The sequence below is a fragment of the Mustelus asterias genome, chromosome 3 (assembly GCF_964213995.1).
Source record: "Mustelus asterias chromosome 3, sMusAst1.hap1.1, whole genome shotgun sequence".
Taxonomy (NCBI): Eukaryota; Metazoa; Chordata; class Chondrichthyes; order Carcharhiniformes; family Triakidae; genus Mustelus; species Mustelus asterias.
In genome coordinates, this window is record NC_135803.1 from 21,487,711 (window position 1) to 21,508,912 (window position 21,202).

Genomic DNA, 21,202 nt, shown 5'->3' on the forward strand with positions numbered 1-21,202 from the left:
TCAATATAAATATTCCAGTTTCACTTCCTCATTTGGACTCTGCCTGGCTCGCTGAGGATTCTTCAATTCAATTGGTTGAAGTGACCCCTGACTATTACACCAGGGAACTCCTCTGGCATAAGTTTCAGCCCACCGTAACCAAAGGTTGCTGCTTGAAAACACATAAAAACAACGTGTGAGGCAGTTGTTAGCAGAATTTTGGACATTGATCCTAATCCTTTGTGAGCAAGATTGAGACAATCCCCAGACACATCTGTGAACCTAGAGTCCAATCCTCTCTTCAGTGAAAGACATCATTCACTCCACAGTGGATAGCACTGCTGCCTCACAGCGCCAGGGACCCGGGTTCGATTCCCAGCTTGGGTCACTGTCTGTGCGGAGTCTGCAGGTTCTCCCCGTGTCTGCGTGGGTTTCCTCTGGGTGCTCTGATTTCCTCCCACAGTCCAAAAGATATGCTAGCTAGGTGCATTGGTCATGCTGCATTCTCCCTCAGTGTACCTGAACAGACGCCGGAGTTTTAAAGTTTATTTATTAGTCACAAGTAGGCTTACATTAACACTGCAATTAAGTTACTGTGAAAATCCTCTAGTTGCTGCACTCTGGTGCCTCTTCGTGCACACTGAGGGAGAATTTGGCATGGCCAATGCACCTAATTATCATGCCTTTCAGGCTGTGGGAGGAAATCAGGGCACCTGGAGGAAACCCATGCAGACATAGGGAGAATGTGCAGGCTCCGCACAGTGACCGAGGCCGGAACTGAACCCAGGTCCCTCGTGCTGTGAGGCAGCAATGCTAACCACTGTGCTACCGTGCCATCCAGTAACTTCATTGCAGTATTAATGAAAGCCTACTTATGACACTAATAAATAAACTATTAAACTATTAGTTGTCTGTGATCAATACTGGCAATCTGTCCAGACAGCAAATGTTACACTGAGGTGAGGAAGTAAAAACAAGCATACTCTTGCCCCAGCCAATGAAAGGTTGTCAGTAATACACAGCACATTGTTATCCACAAAATAATAAGACCAAATCTCATCAAGCAGCTGTCTTATCTTCCAACGGTCAAAACAAACCTTGCGTTCTGTGTAAGGCTGGCCATTCTTCAGAGGAGCTGTGGGGGACAATTCAATCGCCTCTGGTTCGTGAAAGATGACGGTTGGTAGAGGCTCCTTCCGAAGTGTCAGGACATTCAGTTTTGTCTTCAGCATGGTCTGAAAGTGCTGGAATGCAAAAGAATGAATCAAATGTGGGAGACGAGTGAGTTTGCGCTAACCACTTAAATAACATCGGGGTTCCCTCTCAAAGGAGATCATGATGACTCCAGCTTTATAATTGATTCTTCTTAACTACTACCGGAAAGCAATGAACAGATCAAGTGCCTCAGGTCTCTTTGCACGTCAGAATATAAGCAACATATAAAAGATGATCCTTCAAAATGCGGAGAATAATGGAAATTGGCAGATAATTGAGAGCCTCTGAACCTTTGCCCTTGAACCTATGGTGCTTCACTACGCATGGAATGAGGGCCAGTAAAATACTTCCAAAAAACTTGTTTTTGTTACTAACAATAAGGAATGAGATCCCACTGAAAGCCTTGCGCAACGGGAAAAGTCTTGTGTAAGGGTTTGTTCAGTGAACATTTGGATGGAGCATCTGGACAGCAAACAATAGAAGTATAAGAATGAAGTGGGCACTGGCTGTGCGAGTAAAACTTATACTTTCATCCTACCCCACTTTGAGAAGGACCATCTTTTGAATGGCTCCACAACTACAGTTTCTTAGTGAGTGTGCACAATGATGAACTGAGTGTGTGGATAGCTTCCCCCCCCAGTCCTTAGGTGGCAATTATCTGATTGTGATAGGTAATCCTCCTTCAGTGGCACCCATTAGAAAGTACATCTTGAGGAAGTGCAGTTCTTCCAGTTGTATCCTAGCACTATGAAGCAAAGCAGCTTCAAAACCTTGGACAAATGAAATTGGAGCAGAATTAGGCCATTCAGCCCCTCATAGGAACATCGGAATTAGGAGCAGAAATAAGCAACTTCAGCCCTTCGAGTGTGCTCTGCCATTCAATCAGATCATGACTGATCTCTCCCTGGTCTCAAATCCACCGCCCCTGCTCCCCATATCCCCTTATCCCTTTTTATTTTATTAGAAATATATCTATCTCCTTCTTGAAACCATTCAACGATTCAGACTCCACCGCGCTGTGGGGCAGTGAGTTCCACAAATTCACCACCCTCTGCGAGAAGTAGTTCCTCCTCATCCGTTTTAAATCTACCGCCTCTCAACCTATACCTGCGACCTCCTTTTTGAGATTGCCCCATAAGAGGAAACATTTGGTCCACATTTACTTTATCAATCCCTTTTAATATTTTATATACCTCGATCAGATCCCCTCTCATCTTTCTAAACTAGTATAACAAGGACATAAATCAGATACCAGAAATGTTGGAGAATGCAAGATTTAGTGAGAGGGAAGAACTGAGGGAGGTCAATATCAGTAGAGAAATGGTGCTGGGAAAATTGATGGGATTGAAAGTGGATAAATCCCCAGGGCCTGATAATCTACATCCCAGAGTACTTAAGGAAGTGGCTCGAGAAATAGTGGATGGTCATCTTCCAGGATTCTATAGACTCTGGAACAGTCCCTGCAGATTGGAGGGTAGCTAATGTCACACCAATATTCAAAAAGGGAAGTAGAGAGAAAACAGGAAATTATAGACCAGTTAGCCTAACATCAGTAGTGGAGAAAATTCTCAAATCCATTATCAAGGACTTTATAGCAGAGCATTTTGAAAGGCAGGATCAGACAGAGTCAACATGGATTTATGAAGGGGAAAACACGCTTGACAAATCTCTAGGGACTGCAGCGAAGGTTTACCAGGCTGATTCCGGGGATGGCGGGACTGATGTATGAGGAGAGATTGACTAGGTTAGGATTGTTTTCACTGGAATTCAGACGAATGAGGGGAGGTCTCATAGAGACTTATAAAATTCTAACGGGACTAGACAGGGTAGATGCAGGGAGGATGTTCCCAATGGTGGGGGTGTCCAGGACCAGGGGTCACAGTCTGAGGATTCGGGGTAGACCATTTAGGACGTAGATGAGGAGACATTTCTTCACCCAAAGAATGGTGAGCCTGTGGAATTCATTACCACAGGAAGTAGTTGTTGCCAAGACATCGAATGTATCCAAGAAGCGGCTGGATATGGCACTTGGGGCGAATGGGATCAAAGGTTATGGGGAGAAAGTAGGATTAGGCTATTGAGTGATGAATGGTGGAGCAGGCTCAAAGAGCCAAATGGCCTCCTCCTCCTCCTATCATCTATGTTTCTATGCTTCTATAAGCCCAAACTGTTTAATCTCTCTTCATATGTCAACCCTTTCATCCCCGGAACCAATCTGGTGAACATCAAACCTGCTTTACCATTCAATAAGATCATGGCTGATCTGTTTGTGTTTCAAGTTCCACATTCCCATCTACCCCCGATAACCTTTGATTCCCTTGCTAAACAAGAATGCATCAACATCTGCCTTAAAAATCTGCAGTGATCCAACTTCCACCATCTTCTGAGGCAGAGAGTTCCAAAGTTGCACAACCCTCTGAGAGAAAAAAAATCTCCTAATTTTTGTCCTAAAAGGGTGACTTGTAATTTTAAAACAGTGCCACCTAGCTCTGGCCTCATCCACCAAGAGGAACCATCCTTTCCAAGTCCACCTTGTCAAGACCGTTCAGGATCTTATAGACTTCAATCAAGTCACCCCTTACTCTTCTAAACTCCAGTGGAAACAAGCCCAGTCTGCCCAACTTTTTCTCAAAAGACAATCCACTCATTCCAAGTATCAAACTAGTAAACCTCCTCTGAATCGCCTCCAATGCAGTTACATTCTTCCTTAAATACGGAGATCAAAACTGCTTAGTCTTCAAGGTATGCTGTCACCAATGCCTTGTATAACTGAAGCATAACATCCTGAAAGGCCTTAAAAACGTTTGTTGAGAGTTTGGATTAGTGTGCAGTGAAGAGATATATGGACACTTGTAAATTCTAAAGATTTTATCTTGCCCTGCAGGTTTCTACTATATCTCAAATAACTATAAACTCCATTGGATTTTAATTCTCGAGTATTACATTTCTTTGGTATTCTTTGAAGTAATTTGTACCGGACAATGCTGAATCTGTGAAGTCTGAAAACGGAATGTTATAAAAACATATGGGACCACGATGCAGTCCGACTCTTAATCCATTCTCTAAGTGGAATCAAAAAGCTTGTTAGGAGACTAATATATCATGAATTTCCTGTGCCTTTCGCAAGTGGAAATATTCTTAAAGCAGCCACCCAGCACAAAGGCAGAGGACTAACGCCACACCAATCCCTCAGTGTCCGCATTAGAAATGTTCACCAGCTGTCCAAGGAATTTTAATTGCTGACAAGTTCTTCTCAAGATCTTTCAAGATGTCTTCACAAGATAAAAAGAATAAACAAATCCCTCCCTTCCCAAAAACATAAAATAACTAAAACTAACTCAGATTTTCCTTCATGCAAACATGGCTATGAACTCGGCTTGTACCGGCAAGTGTGAACCAGAAAAATGTCATCACAAAGCACCTAATAAAACCTGGGGGCTCTTAGTGCCAAACCGGTTCAGAATATTATCCTCCGACCTACTGGGACGTAAGTTCGAAACCAGCCCAGACTGACTGGTTGTAAGGGTTCCCTGTTAATTAAACTGAAACACTCTTAGCCTTGTTGCTATGACCATAACTCATAATTTCCCACTGTTCATTACCATTGCAATAACCTATCAATCTCACTTAGAGACTGTCAGCAGTGGTTGATGTGTTAAATTGAGATGACACAGTGGTAAAGGTTGGGGGAGGGGAGCGACTCTGAGGTTTTATGGTTGAGGCACATTTCTGGAAAATTAGAGAGTGGGAGAGCTTTATTCTGCCCCGGACTGGAGCTAAAAATGACGTGGCAGGTTTCAATATTGACGACAATCCTAATTTTCCTGATAAATAAGACAAATCAATGCCTTTAGTTGGTTGAAATGAATGGGCTGCTGATTAAATTGTGAGAATAGATGGATCGAAACAGAATGCACTTTACGTTATGAAGCACAGCTTGCATTTATCCAGCTCCTTTAAGGTAATAAAGCATTTCAAGGCGTTTAATAGGAGTGCCACAAAACAAAACGTGACATGGAATCACATACGGTGATATTTGGCAAGGTGTCTGAACATTTGGTCAGAGGTTGGTCTTAAGGAGCGTCCTAAAGGAAGAAAGCAAGGTAGAGAGGCAGAGAGGATTAAGGATGGATATCCACCGATACTCACTCTCCTATCCCATGAGCCTCAATTTTGTTAACCAGACTTTTTACTTGGTACTCTGTAAAACACTTTTTTAAAATTCACATAGACAACGACATACTCTCTCCCACCTTCCGTCAGGAAAAAGGTACAAAAATCTGAGGACGCAAGAACAGCTTCTTCCCTGCCGCTGTCAGACTTTTGAATGGACCTATCTCGCATTAAGTTGATCTTTCTCTGCACCCTAGCTATGACTGTAACACAACATTCTGCACTCTCTCCTTCCCTTCTCCCCTATGTACTCTATGAGCAGTATGCTTTGTACACCGCACAAGAAACAATACTTTTCACTGTATCCCGAATACGTGAGAATAATAAATCACATCAAATCACTGCAATCCCTTCTCTGTTAGTTCATCAAACAATTCAGTTAAATTAGTCAAAATGATCTGGCCTTTTTTAAATTGTGCTGGCTCTCTTTAATTAACGTAAACCTCTCCAATGCCTGTTGATTTTTTTCCCTAATTATTGTTATTAATAAGTAATAATAATAGTAATAATAATAAGTATATTGTTAATAGGGGTGGCACGGTAGCACAGTGGTTAGCACTGCTGCTTCACAGCACCAGGGACCCGGGTTAGACCATAAGACATAGGAGCAGAATTAGGCCACTCGGCCCATCGAGTCTGCTCCACCCTTTTCAATCATGGTTGATATTTTTCTCATCACCATTCTCCTGCCTTTTCCTCATAACCCCTGATCCCCCTATTAATCAAGAACCAATCTATCTCTGTCTTAAAGACACTCAATGACCTAGCCTTCTGCGGCAAAGAGTTCCACAGATTCACCACTCTCTGGCTGAAGAAATTCCTCCTCATCTCTGTTTTAAAGGATCGTCCCTTTAGCCTGAGCTTGTGCCCTCTGGTTCTAGTTTTTCCTACTAGTGGAAACATGCTCTCCACGTCCACTCTATCCAGGCCTCGTAGTATCCTGTAAGTTTCAATAAGATCCCCCCTCATCCTTCTAAACTCCAATGAGTACAGACCTAGAGTCCTCAACCGTTCCTCATATGACAAGCTCTTCATTCCAGGGATCATTCTTGTGAACCTCCTCTGGACCCTTTCCCAGTCCAGCACATCCTTCCTTAGATATGGGGCCCAAAACTGCTCACAATACTCCAAATGGGGTCTGACCAGAGCCTTATACAGACTCAGAAGTACATCCCTGCTCTTCTATTCTAGCCCTCTCAACATGAATGCTAAGGGTTCGATTCCCAGCTTGGGTCACTGTCTGTATGGAGTCTGCACATTCTCCCTGTGTCTGCGTGGGCTTCCTCCAGGTTCTCCGGTTTCGTCCCACATTCTGAAAGACATACTGGTTCGGTGCATTGGCCCAAACAGGCGCCGGACTGTGACGACTAGGAGAATTTCATAGTAACTTCGTTGCAGTGTTATTGTAAGCCTTACTTCTGACTAATAAATAAACTTTACTTTTTAAAAACTTACCCACCTCTGATCTTAGACTGACCAGCCTGCAGTTACTCTTTCTTCAACTCGGGTGTTACATTTGCCACTTTCCAATGATCTGGCTACCAGTCCTGTATCTAGGGAACTAGCCGTCTGTTTAGCACCAGCAAGCTGGGAATAATGCTTCCAAATTTTGTGTTTTAACCTGTTGTACCCAATCAATACAGGAAGTGCACTGGAGGCCAATATTTGCTCAGGTGGTTTTTACTCAAGGACACCTGCCTGAAACATGCGTTAGGTTCCTTAAACATGTAGAATCCCAACTGCCAAAATCATTCTGAAGGCCGGGTCTCATTACCACGTCAACAGTGGATCATGTGGCCCTGAAGGATATCCCATTGAAGGTCATCTGTTCCGGCCTGGCTCAACACCGGGTGGCCCGGAGGCTGACCCTGCTGATGGGAAGGAAGCTCTGAGAGGAGCAGTGTGATTGCAGGCGTGGGGGTGCAGAGCCCGCAGTGGCAGCAGCCCACATTAGCCCTGTCGCGCCCCAGGGGGTTCATTCACAGCAGGCTCTTCAAAGGAGCAGGGTCCGAAATGCAGCTTAAAGCTGATGGGATGGAAGCGATAGGAACGTACTGAAGAGCTTACAAGTAACAAAGGGAAGGAATGGTTCTGATTAAGCTTTTTGATGGCGAGAGCACACCTGGAGCTAATTAATGAATCTTTGAACAGTTATTTATGAGCTGCGTTGGGCCCATTTCTCCTTTATTCATTTCTACACTTAGACTCATTTTGTAAGATTAACTATTACTGAACAGATTTTGCATCAGTAACAAGTGTGTGTCAACATTTTGACATTTTCTATTAATCAATGGCTGTATTTTTTAACAGCCCAGTCTCCACAGCGTAGCAGTCTTCAGAACTGACTCCACTCAATGCCATGTAAGCTCGAGGTCCGTCCATTAAAACTGCATTCAGATTCTTGTGCTGCATTACTGTGGAAAGGATCTGGATTCATTGGCCTGTTACTGATACCACTGGGCCAACACTAATCCTGGCGAACATTCATCCCCGGTTAACATCATCAAAAACAGCCGAAATATTTTGTGCTGGCTGTTTATATGTTCTTGAAATGTGCAAGACAATTTGTTTCTTTATTTTATCATGCGATGTGTTCATTACTGGCAAGGCCAGCATTTGTTGTTCATCCCTTATCACCCTTATACTGAGTGGCTTGCTTGATTTGATTTATTATTGTCACATGTATTCGGATACAGTGAAAAGTATTGTTTCTTGTGCACTATACAGACAAAACATACTGTTCATAGAGTACATAGGGGAGGCACGGTAGCACAGTGGTTAGCACTGCTGCTTCACAGCTCCAGGGACCTGGGTTCGATTCCTGGCTTGGGTCACTGTCTGTGTGGAGTTTGCACATTCTCCTCGTGTCTGCGTGGGTTTCCTCCGGGTGCTCCGGTTTCCTCCCACACTCCAAAGATGTGCGGGTTAGGTTGATTGGCCATGCTAAAATTGCCCTTAGTGTCCAGGGATGCGTAGGTTAGAGGGATTAGTGGGTAAATATGTAGGGATATGGGGGTAGGGCCTGGGTGGGATTGTGGTCGGTGCAGACTCGATGGTCCGAATGGCCTCTTTCTGTGCTGTAGGGTTTCTAAGAAGGAAAGGAGGGGGTCCAGAATATAGTGTTGCAGTTGCAGTTAGAGTGAAAAGAAAGATCAGCTTAATATATGATAGGACCATTCAGAAATCTGATGGCAGCAGGGAAGAAGCTGTTCTTGAGTCGGTTGGTATGTGTTCTCAGACATTTGTATCTTTTTCTCTATGGAAGGTGGAAGAGAGTACGTCTGGAGTGTACGGAGCCCTTGATTGTGCTGGCTGCTTTTCCGGGGCAGCGGGAAGTGTAGACGGAGTCAATGGATGGAAGGCTGATTTGCGTGATAGACTGGGCTTCATTCTCAAGACTTAATCAATTGCTTTGAGTCTGGAATCTCACAAAAGCCAGACCAGGCGAGGAACGCAGGTTTTTTTCCCCTTTTTAATGAGCAGCCAGATAGACAGTTAATAATAATTGTCAGGGTTACCATTGCTGAGACTAGCCTTATAGTCCAGAATTTATTTTAAAAATCATGGGACTTGAACCCATAATCCCAAAATTGAGTCTGGGCCACTGAATTACTAATCCAGTGACGTTATCACTGTCAACCCGAATAGGAAGTGCTTTCAAACATTTCTTCAATTATCCTTCCAGATAAGACATCAGGCAAATCTATTGTTTCTGAAAAGATTGTGAGCATCTTGTATTCATTTCTGCGGGTAAGATTTTGCTTGACATTTAAATCCGCATCTGTATTCTATTTGATATAAATGATTCACAAAGTACCAGTAATTTCTTGGATTTAGATTCAACCAGTTACTGTTATCTTACGGTAAACAGTTTGGCAAGCCAGTATCACATTCCTTCTATTCCTCTGACTCCTTCCTCCGGTAATATATGATCTGCACCCAGCATGTATGTAGGTGGATTGGAGGTCTCTCTCCCATTGAGATTGTAAAGGAAATCAGTCTCACCTACACATTACCAACTTGATTTTCCTGGGAGCATGAGACTCTGATGTCTGGCACAATTTGGGGTGCTGATGCCCACCTATATTGTAGGCATGCCCGCTGTTCCAACTTTCCAGGAGGGTCCTCCTAATTTACTGCTCCCACACGCACCACTCTATTTTTTATTTCTTTTCTTTGTCTTCTATATGGTGGCACAGTGGTTAGCACTGCTGCCTCACAGCGTCAGGGACCTGGGTTCAATTCTTTGCTTGGGTCATTGTCTGTGAGGAGTCTGCACATTCTCCCAGTATCTGCATGGGTTTCCTCTGGGTGCTCCGGTTTCCTCCCACAGTCCGAAAGATGTGCATTGGCCATGCTCAATTCTCCCTCCGTGTACCTAAACAGGCGCCAGAGTGTGGCGACCAGGGAATTTTCACAGTAACTTAATTGCAGTGTTAATGTAAGCCTACTTGAGACACTACTAAATAAATAAACATTAAGAACAGTGAGTGGGTATTCAAGGCTGGTCGCCATTTAGAGGGCCTGTAGCAATGTCAAGCCAGCAGTACCACTGGGAGAAGTGGCCAGTGCTAAGGTGGGCAGGTGAGTGCAAGAGTGCTTCAATGTTGAGTGACCTTTGGTTCTCCTAGAGCAACAAATAAAGGGGCTGGAAGCTAGTAGGGTCTTTGGGGAGGTGAGAAAATCTCTCCAGAGGAGAAGTGATGGAAGAGAAAACACCAGCACCTTCAATAAATGGCCCCTAAGTGAGCCTTCGTTGGACTAATCAATTGCCTGCCACCATGTAGCAGGCAGCCAACCTGTTTCTCAAACCAGTAATGAACTCCAGAGGCGGGAATGCATTGGGCGGCTGTCCCAATGTGGCTCCCCGCTATTTTCCTGCAACCACCCCCGGCTCCAACCACGTCTCCACGGGGCCAGGAAAATTCAGCTCTGCAACTCTTCCTGTTTGCTGTGCTGGTATGAAGAAAGGGGGGCTTGTGTAAAATGTTTGAAATGAATCTCCTGCAGATCCAAACTGTAAATAGATGCTTATTCGGCAACACAGTAAAGTCACAGTTCCAAGCAGACCTGTTATGCATGGTTCCAACATTTCAGCAAAACAGGAGCTACAAGGGACAAAACTGAGAGAGCATCATAAACAAGAACACCAAATATCATCCTCCACACTTCAGTCAGACAACAAACACAGGGGTTATGGGGCAGAGGATGTTATTTCTGTGGGGAATCACAGAATGTGTCTAGGTTTGAGATTAGGAATAGAAAACACACTAAACAGAGCCTTAGAAAGGGTTTGCTGATGTAATTTGCAGAACTGTTTCTCCTAGAAGGGAGACTATATTAGAATCTATGAAGAATGGAAAGAAAAATAGGCGAGAAATATCAAAAAATGGGGAAAGAAGACAAAAGGATGAAAGTCAATGGGTGGGATTTTATGGCCTCGCTCACCCCAAAACCGTAAAATCCTGCCCCAGGTCAACAGATCTTTCCGTGTTCCGCCCCTTACCCGCTCCGATTTCCCTGGCAGGTGGGGTGGTAAAATTCCGGCAAATATTCCAGAAAATGAGGTTAAGATTGAGTGAGAGTGGCACGGTGGCGCAGTGGTTAGCACTGCTGCCTCACAGTGCCAGGGACCTGGATTCAATTCCTGCATCGAGTCACTGTCTGTGCAGAGTCGGCATGTTCCCCCCGTGTCTGCGTGGGTTTCCTCCAGGTGCTCCAGTTTCCTCCTGCAGTCCAAATATGTACAGGTTAGGTTGATTGGCCATGATAAATTGCTCCTTAATGTCAGGGGGATTGGGAGGGTAAATATGTGGGGTTACGGGGATAGGACAGGATCTGGATGGGATGTTGTCGGTGCAGACTCGATGGGCCAAATGGCCTCCTTCTGCACTGTAGGGGTTCTATGATTCTATGAATGCAAAAACAAACATTCAGAGCAAAATGAGCAAACTTAGGAGCATTAATAAGTGAAGAGGGATATGACAGGGTAGAGGGGAATTTATTGTTTAGTGAATAACTGATGGAGAATGCAGGTTGACTAACTGGGAGGTGCTTCAGGGAGCCAAGAGCATTTCAAAAACCTGGCTTTGTTGCAAGTAACTCAGTGAATGCTGGTCCCTAATGGTTTTCAAATACACCCTGTTAGATTTGGATCAGAGTTATGCAGACAAATAAGATGGGGTTAATGGGTGTAGCAGAGACATGAGAAAGGTTGGAAATGGTGTCATTGAGGGGTCAGTGTTGAGCTGATGTTTGCTCTCATATAGATGGTCTGGATTTAAGGATTGGGCACATAACATTGAAATTTGCTTACAGCATGAAAGTAGAGACAGTTTGTGGATGATGCATGGTTGCTGGGTAAAAGCATTGTGATGACATGGTGGCACAGTGGTTAGCACTGCTGCCTCAAGCGCCAAGCACTTGGGTTCAATTCCAGCCTTGGGTCACTGTCTGTGTGGAGTTTGCACATCCTCCCCGTGTCTGCTTGGGTTTCCTCCGGGTGCATGGTTTCCTCCCACTCTCCAATGATGTGTGGGTTAGGTGGATTGGACATGCTAAATTGCCCCTCAGTGCCCCAAGATGTGTAGGTTTGATGGATTAACCATGGGAATGTGCAGGGTGATGTGGAGATGCCGGCGTTGGACTGGGGTAAACACAGTAAAGCTAGTGGCGTTTGCTACCAAATAAACCTGTTGGACTTTAACCTGGTGTTGTTAGACTCCTTAATGTGCAGGGTTACAGGGATGGGGTGGGGGAGAGGACCTGGGGAAGGTACTCTGTCAGAGAGTCAGTACAGACCCGATGGGCCGAATGGCCACTGTAGGAATTCGATGATTGCCACATTTGAAATCACACACATCTATTACATAGTGAACCAGATGGGTATTTTTCGGTCCCGCGCAGTCAATGGACTTTTGAAAAGCTCGCCCCTTTTTATGGCCCCGCTACGACAGGGCTGTCAAATTCCACCCATGGGGGTTTAAGGTTGAATCAATTTATTTAACCTTAATCTCAAAATCAGCTGGGTAAGGAGAGTAAAGATGATTAAGTAGTTATATTAATTAGAGTTATTTTGCTTCTCTGTCAACTGGGACGATGTGTCAACTCGGTTGCCAAGTTTGGCAATTCCCCAGTTTCAGATCACAGTCAGTGTGGAGTTTGGACATTCTCCCCGTGTCTGGTGGGTTTCCTCCAGGTGCTCCAGTTCCCTCCCACAGCCCAAATATGTGTGGGTAAGGTTGATCGGCCATGCTAAATTAACCCCTAGTGTCCCGGGATATGTAGGTAAGAGGGATTAGCGGGGTAAATGTGTGGGGTTGTGGGGATAGGGCCTGGGATGGGATTGTTGTCAGTGCAGACTTGATGGGCCTAATGGCTTCCTTCTGTACTGTAGAATTTCTATGATTCTATGAGAATGAATATTGCTCTCTGACTGGGCTGACAGGGCGGCACGGTGGCACAGACCGAAAGACATGCTGGTTAGGTGCATTGGCCATGTCAAATTCTCCCCCTCAGTGTACCCAAACAGGGGCCGGAGTGCGGCGATGAGGGGATTTTCACAGTAACTTCATTGCAGTGTTAAGGTAAGCCTACTTGTAACACTAATAAATAAACTAAAAAACTATGTCCACATGCACCTCATGAGTTGGTCTGTTTGCTGTTATGGGGAATAATGGGTCCTCCAGCACCAAATGCCATAACAGCCTTTCAGAGGTTAAGGCTGACAACAAAGGCTTCCAATTTGGCAGTTAAAGCCCATCATGAATTGCTCTCCTCAGGATATGACTCATACAATGGCACAATCACGAGTGATTCATGGACGAGAATGGGACTGTTTCTGGCAAGTGCTTTCAGCTCAGATTTTCCAAATATAACCATGCAGCTTGAAAGTCAGACACCTTTATGGAAACACTGCCACATCATTGCACCAGATGGAAATATTTGAGAGTACAGTTCAGCAAAGTGTCTGCTATGCATTTTCTTCACTGAAACACTGTTCAGAATGAACAACCTGAAGCATGAGGAGAATAGAAAGTATCAAAATTAACAAAAGAAAAGTACAAAGATGTGCGGGTTTGGTTGATTGGCCATGCTAAATTGACCCAAGTATCAGGGGGATTAGCAGGGTAAATATGAGGGGTTACGGGGATAGGGCCTGGGTGGAATTGTGATTGGTGCAGACTCGATGGTCCGAATGGTCTCCTTCTGCACTGTAGGGATTCTATGAAGATTAAAGGAGAGAAGTTTGGTTCTGACTAAAATAGGATTAAGTGTACTCTTTGGACATTCCCTATTGCGTTTGAATGCGTTAATAGATATCAGGTGCGAGTGGAGTGTTTATAACTGTTACGTGTCAGAAATAACGCTCAGTGAGGGTGGGGGAATATTTAGGCATTGGATCAATCATGTTGTAAAGATCTTTAAGCCAAGGACAGGCCACAGGCTGGCTTTCACTGAGGAGCAGTGTGCACAGTAGTTTCTCTATGGACATCTGCTACTTATTCAGAGACAATCTTCAATCCCTGCTCCTATTTACTGCAGCCCTATCAGTAGCAGACAAAAGGTATTCGGTTCATATGCTACCAATATCTCCCAGTGTGAAAGGAGAATCGTGAGTCTCAAATTGCAATGGCAATGTGATAGGTTTCCACTGACTGAGGTCAATTAGTTTCCATGATCAGCAAGGCTGATCAACCAGGTTTCTGTTTTACCGCTGGGTTTTTCCAGGAAATTGGAGATTCCCAAGGCACAATTCTCATAACTTACAAGGAAGATGTTTAATCTATCAGTGTCGGAACTTTCTGTAATATCAAGTCCAGAATAATGCAGATAACTCCCGAGCTTGATGCAGAGTTTTGAATCAATCTCAGATAATGGTCTGACGACATGTTGCCACATCTACAAAACCCATTGATTTTAGAGATCAACACAAACGTACAAAGGCCATCCACGCCGACACTATAGTTAAGAAAACTCACCAACTCCTCACTTTCTCAGAAGGCGAAGGAAATTTGGCAAGTCCACTACGACTCTTACTAATTTTTACCGATGCACCATAGAAAGCTTCCTATCCAGATGTATCACAGCTTGGTATGGCTCCTGCTCTGACCAAGACCACAAGAAACTACAAAGAGTTGTGAACGTAGCCCAGCCCATCACACAAACCAGCCTCCCATCCATTAACTCCGTCTACACTTCCCGCTGCCTCGGAAAAGCAGCCAGCATAATCAAGGACTCCTCGCACCCCAGACATTCTCTCCTCCACCTTCTTCAGTCGGGAAAAAGATACAGAAGTCTGAGGACACGTACCAATCGACTCAAGAACAGCTTCTTCCCTGCTGCCATCAGACTTTTGAATGGCCTTATCATATACTAAGCTGATCTTTCTCTTCTTCACCCTACCTGTAACTGCAACACTATATTCTGCACCCTGTCCTTTTCCTTTTCCCCTATGTACTTTATGAATGATATATTTTGCCTGTATAGCGCGCAAGAAACAATGGAGGTGATCTAACCAAAAGAATTCTAAGTGCCAAACAAGTGTGAAAATGGGAGAGAATCGCACTTTGTTTTGGGCGATTTGAAAATGAAATCTTACCTCACTCTGTCAAAAAAATGAAGCCAAATCTGTTTTCCACTAGCAGGGGGAGAGGGCAGGGCCTAAGCTCACCAAGAGCCGGCAGACAGCAGCAGAGGACACCATTGCACGTGCGGTGGATGCAATGCAATACATTCTATTTTAAATATAATTTAAATATTACAATCAGCCTCAAGGGCATGAGGCTGATCTTGCTGGACATCCGGTGACGGTAAGATCGCGAGAGGAGATTTCTCGGCTCTCTCGGCCTTACCGCTTCGCCCCACTCATCAGCCGGCGGGGCGAAAAGACAAGATCGTGGCCAATACTTTTCTCTGTATGCCAGTACAGGTGACAATAATAAATCAAATCAAATCAAATCGGGTAATATAAAACACACCTTCCAAAGCAAAAGTTCCATGGATTATCAGCCTTGGAAAATGTGTATTTATTTATAGTGCTGTCCATCTATGTATTGCGGCTGTTATATAATGCAAAAAATTAGGTCTTGGTCCGTTTCACACAGAAATACATGTTGCCTGGATGTGGGTTTGTTCCAATACATTTTCATTTTGGATGACAGTGTAAAAAAGATGATTGCAAACTGGCAATTTGTTTTAAATCTTTACCAACCTTCATTTTCATTGGCTGAATAAATGACAGCCATAGGTAAAACTTCCCCCAGCCATTTTCCCAAATGCAATGAATTGTTTCAAATATTGATCATTTTGTTTTTACTTTAAAAGCTAATGAAACGTGATTCTTGAAATCCATTTAACCCAATGCTGATGGACAACAGAGAAACTTTCAAAGCATCCAATACAAGTCCCACACTTAGCAATCGTTCAAGTCATCAGGTCTCCATGGGTCAGTTCCTTTTTTCAGTTTAAGTTTATTTATTAGTGTCACAAGTAGGCTTACATTAACACAGCAATGAAGTTACTGTAAAAATCCCTGAGTCGCCACACTCCGGTGCCTGTTCAGGTACACTGAGGGAAAATTTAGCATGGCCAATGCACCTAACCAGCAAATCCTTTGGACTGTGAGAGGAAACCGGAGCACATGAAGGAAACCCATGCAGACATGGGGAGAACATGCAAGCTCCACACAGACAGTGACCCAAGCCAGGAATCGAACCCGGGTCATCGAAGAAATCATAGAAAACCTACAGCACAGAAAGAGGCCATTAGGCCCATCGAGTCTGCACCGACCACAATCCCACCCAGGCCCTACCCCATATCCCTACATATTTACCCACTAATCCCTCTAACCTATGCATCTCAGGACACTAAGGGGCAATTCAGCATGGCCAATCAACCTAACCCGCACATTTTTGGATTGTGGGAGGAAACAGGAGCACCCGGAGGAAACCCACGCAGACACGAGGAGAATGTGCAAACTCCACACAGACAGTGACCCAAGCTGGGAATCGAACCCAGGTCCCTGGAGCTGTGAAGCAACAGTGCTAACCACTGTGCTACCGTGCCGCCCCATGGGTTCTGAGACTTATTGGAGGAGTTCTCATCACTCGGAGAAGAATCAGTGAGGAAACTTATCCAGCTAAATATTGCAAATGGAAGGAATTGAGTAATGTAGATGTTAAGGAATCCGAAAAATGTGCTGGTTGGGTGGATTGGCCATGCTAAATTCTCCCTCAGGACAGGCGCTGGAGTATGGCGACTAGGGGATTTTCACAGTAACTTCACTGCAGTGTTAATGTAAGCCTACTTGTGACACTAATAAATAAACTTTACTTTAATCCTCTTTCATTTCTGAAAGCTGGATTCAAACCTTTCTCAAGTGGATGGGATGAAAATCTCTACCTGTAAACTCAGATCCTGTGTGAAATGAAGTTAGAAAATGCCAAGCCACCTTATGGATGATCCAGGCACAAAACTATCTTTAGCTTGAGAATCTCACTTAGAGACATTGGGCGGGATTTTACGGCATCGCTCGTCCCGAAACCGTAAAATCCCGCCTGAGGTCTATGGACCTTTCCATTGTCCGCCTCCTGCCCACTCCGATTCCCGTGGCGGGCAGAATGGTAAAATTCCCGCTGATGTATATTGGTTGGTTTGGAAATAATGTCACACCTGTCCTGTAAGGGAATTTTTTCTATTCATTCATGGGGCTGTGGGCATCGCTGGCTGGGCCAGCATTTATTGCCTATTCATAACTGGCCTTGAACTGAGTGGCTTGCTAGGCCATTTCAGAGGGCATTTAAAAGTCAACCACATTGCTGTAGATCAAGAGTCACATGTAGGCCAGACCAGGTAAGGATGGCAGATTTCTTTCCCTAAAGGACATTAGTGAAGCAAATGTGTTTGTACAACAATCATTAGACTTTTAATTTCAGATTTTTGTTTATTGAATTCAAATTTCACCATAAGGCAACATGATGGCACAGCTTTGACAAAGGGTCATCTGGACTCAAAATCTCAGCTCTTTTCTCTCCTTACAGATGGTGCCAGACCTGCTGAGATTTTCCAGCATTTTCTCTTGTGGCACAGTGGTTAGCACTGTTGCCTCACAGTGCCACGAACCCAGGTTCAATTCCTGACGTGGGTCACTGTCTGTGCAGAGTCTGCATGTTCTTCCTGTGTCTGTGTGGGTTTCCTCCCACAGTTTGAAAGACCAGCTAGTTAGGTGCACTGGCCATGCTAAATTCTCCCTCAGTGTACCCGAACAGCCACTGGAGTGTGGCGACTAGGGTATTTTCACAGTGGCTTCATTGCAGTGTTAATGTAAGCCCACTTGTGACATTAATAAATAAACGTAAACTGTACATATGCTAACAAATCCTTGAAAGAGAGATGGCTTCACTGGATTTGTTCAAAGGTGTTAATTCCTGAACTGTGGAGCTATGCATACAGAAAATACTGCCCGTAACCTTGCTCGAGTTGGTCTGTGCTATGCTAAATGCTATGTGATTGCTGCAGCAGGCAGGTGGGGTACATTTGCTCCACTTTGTCACCAATCACATGTCTCTTCTCTCCTCTCAGTGAACCTGTGAAAGTGCCTTTCCTGGGAAATGGTGGCACCATTTCTCGGAGAGTCAAACGAAAGGTGGCGCCGGAGCGTGGCGACGTCTTGCGAGCTGTCCCCAGCGTACCCTCTAATTCTTTCTCTCACTCTCGTTCTGTGCTTTTAAAACTTAACTCTATCTCCTTTAAACTTTTCAATAATGTTCTCTTTAAATCTCTTCGTCCACCTTCTTCCATCAGTCACAAGTGGGCTTACATTAACACTGCAATGAAGTCTTCCATCAGGAAAAAGATACAAAGGTCTGAGAACATGAACCAACCAACTCAAGGACAGCTCCTTCCCTGTTGTCATCAGACAATTGAGTGGGCCTACCTTGCATTAACTTGATCTTTCTCTACACCCGAACTATGACTGTAACACTACATTCTGCACCCCCTCTCCTTTCCTTTTCCCCTATGCACTCTATGAATCATAGAATCCCTCCAGTGGAGAAGGAGGCCAATCGGCCCATTGGGTCTGCACCGACAACAATCCCACCCAGGCCCTATCCCCATAACCCCATGCATTTACACTAGCTAGTCCCCCTGACACTAAGGGGCAATTTAGCACAGTCTATCAATCCAACCCGCACATCTTTGGACTGCTTTGTCTGTGTAGCGCGCAAGCAACAATACTTTTCACTGTATCCCAATACGTGTGACAATAATAAATCAAATCAAATCAAACACCTGGAATTTCTTCTGAAGTGGGCACAAACTCCCCCATCTGCATTCATGCAAATTAGTGGCTAAAAAAAAGGGGCAGAATGAAACTCAGACAATCTCCTCCTCCTTCTGCCATTGAGAGTAACCTTAGCAGCACAGACTGTTTCCCGATACTCATGTTTACAGCTTTGCTACAAATAGGAAAAAGTGTAAACCTACGCTCTCTGGGAGTCTCAAAACTGAACTGGCTGTTCTAGCATGACGGAGCAACTTCCTAATATCCCTCCTGATATTTTTCTTCAATCACCTCCAATGCCCAGAATTTAATGAAACGCCATAGTGAAGCGTGTAAAAATTAACATGAACCTCTCTGGAGGTAGCTGCTGTAGAAGGGTTCTGCGGAGAGCACTCCAAATATTGTGTTGAAAGAGGCTGGAGGCTTCCAGACATTCACATTTCTGGCACTAATCCATGGACTTCAATAATGATATGAACAATACCAGCTTTTACTGTGAGAGTCTTTAGTCTGCTGGCTGTAGGGAATGTGGTCACAGCATTTATCTTGAAAACTGAAGAGGAGCTCTTGAACTGAATAAGTAATAAAACCAGAAATACGTAAAATAGAAGCAAACATTAATTTACCATTAGATAATGATTTAAACTTTTCAAACTTAGGCCAATTTGCTAGCTTTGGAACAGTAAGAATTTATCCCTGGGTGTAAGGTTTTTAAAAAAAATCATGGTGCCAATTCGCCGTAATTATTTTTCTTTGAGACGACACACAAAACAAAATGTGCTCTCCAATGATTAGAAAATGTGGGCCTGTCAACATTAAACTTACCAGGAAAATAAAACATACTGATACCAACTCCCAAATGCAGTGCTCAGTACTTGTGTGATCTCAGAGGAGCGTGAGGTTTGATTTTTACTGAAATCTAACGATGGGCGGCACGGTGACACAGTGGTTAGCACTGCAGCCTCACAGCTCCAGGGACCTGAGTTCGATTCTTGGCTTGGGTCACTGTCTGTGCAGAGTTTGCACGTTCTCCCTGTGTCTGTGTGGGTTTCCTCCGGGTGCTCTGGTTTTCTCCCACAGTCCGAAGGACGTGTTGGTTCGGTGCATTGAGCTGAACAGGCACCAAATTGTGATGACGAGGGAAATTTCACAGTAACTTCATTGCAGTGTTAATGTAAGCCTACTTGTGACTAATAAATAAACTTTACTTTAACGTGAGATCAAGAAAGCATTAAAATGCCTTTGGATATTTCACTATGATAAAGGTGTTGTATAAATGCGCATTATTATTGCTGATGTTTTTATTATCTTCCATCTAAAACTGTCCTGCTTTCTTTGAAGAAAGGTAATGACCATGAAACCATTGCTGACAACCATAAAAACCCATTTGTTTCACTAATGCCTGTTGGTCTGGCCTACCTGTGACTCCAGTCCACGATGATGTGGTGGACACTTAACTGCCTTTGGGGATTCTTAACCCAGAGGTGACGGCCTAGTGGTATTGTTGCTAGACTATTAATCCAGAAACTCAGCTAATGTTCTGGGGATCCGGGTTTGAACGCTGCCACGGCAGATGGTGGAATTTGAATTCAATAAAAAATATCTGGAATTAAGAATCTACTGACGACTGTGAAACCGTTGCTGATTGTCAGGAAAAACCCATCTGGTTCATTAATGTCCTTTAGGAAAGGAAATCTGCTGTCCTTGCCTGCACTGGCCTATGTGTGACCCCAGAGCCACAGCAATGTGGTTGACTCTCAAGTGTTGAGTTGAGTTGAAATCAACCATGATTGAATGGTGGAGTGGACTCGATGGGCCGAATGGCCTTACTTCCGCTCCTATGTCTTATGGTCTTATGGTCTCCAAAGGCAAAAAGGGATGGGCAATAAGTGCTGGCCAGCCAGCGATGCCCGTGTCCCACAAGCGAATTAAGAAATATACTTCTAATTCCAGATTTCTATTGGATTCAAATTTCACCATCTGTCTTGGCGGGATTTGAACCTAGATCCCCAGAAAATTACCCTGAGTTTTTTGACCACTAGTTCAGTAGCAACACCACCACAGAACCATCTCATGCCTACCAAGGCCAACCACACCTTCTGTCCTCCCAAATTAGTTTCATCTTATTCCAAGCAGATGAATCAATGTTATCTCCTGCAAGATCAAAGCGATGGTGTAAGAAAATCAAAGATAATTTACTTCAAAAAATATAACAGCTTTCATCATTACAGTTTCAAACAGAAACATTTCCACATTCATCCAAAATACAGCCTGAATTAAACGTTTGCATCGGAGGAAGGAAAGTCTGGGAAAGTATTGCGGAATTCAATAATCAACAAAGTTGAACCTGAATAATATTTTTGACATGATAACGCCTGTATAATGAGGGGGTACGGATTCAAACTCAGGAGAGGGAAAGTGAATAGCTTACAAGTAACTACTTCACACTTAGGGGCTGGAATTTTAACGTCCCGCCCACCACAGGAATCGGAGTGGGCAAGGGGCGGAACATGGAAAGGCCCGTTGACCTCGGGCGGGATTTTACGGTTT

At 44.2% G+C, this 21,202-nt stretch overlaps 1 protein-coding gene across 1 annotated transcript in view; it reads right to left on the minus strand.

Annotated features, from left to right (window-relative positions):
- Positions 1-21,202, minus strand: part of pid1 (phosphotyrosine interaction domain containing 1) — a 121,768-nt gene that overhangs the window by 72,459 nt on the left and 28,107 nt on the right. The window contains exon 2 of the mRNA XM_078205817.1: positions 1,077-1,223. Coding sequence (XP_078061943.1) covers positions 1,077-1,223 — 147 coding nt within the window. The remainder of the gene's footprint in view (positions 1-1,076; positions 1,224-21,202) is intronic.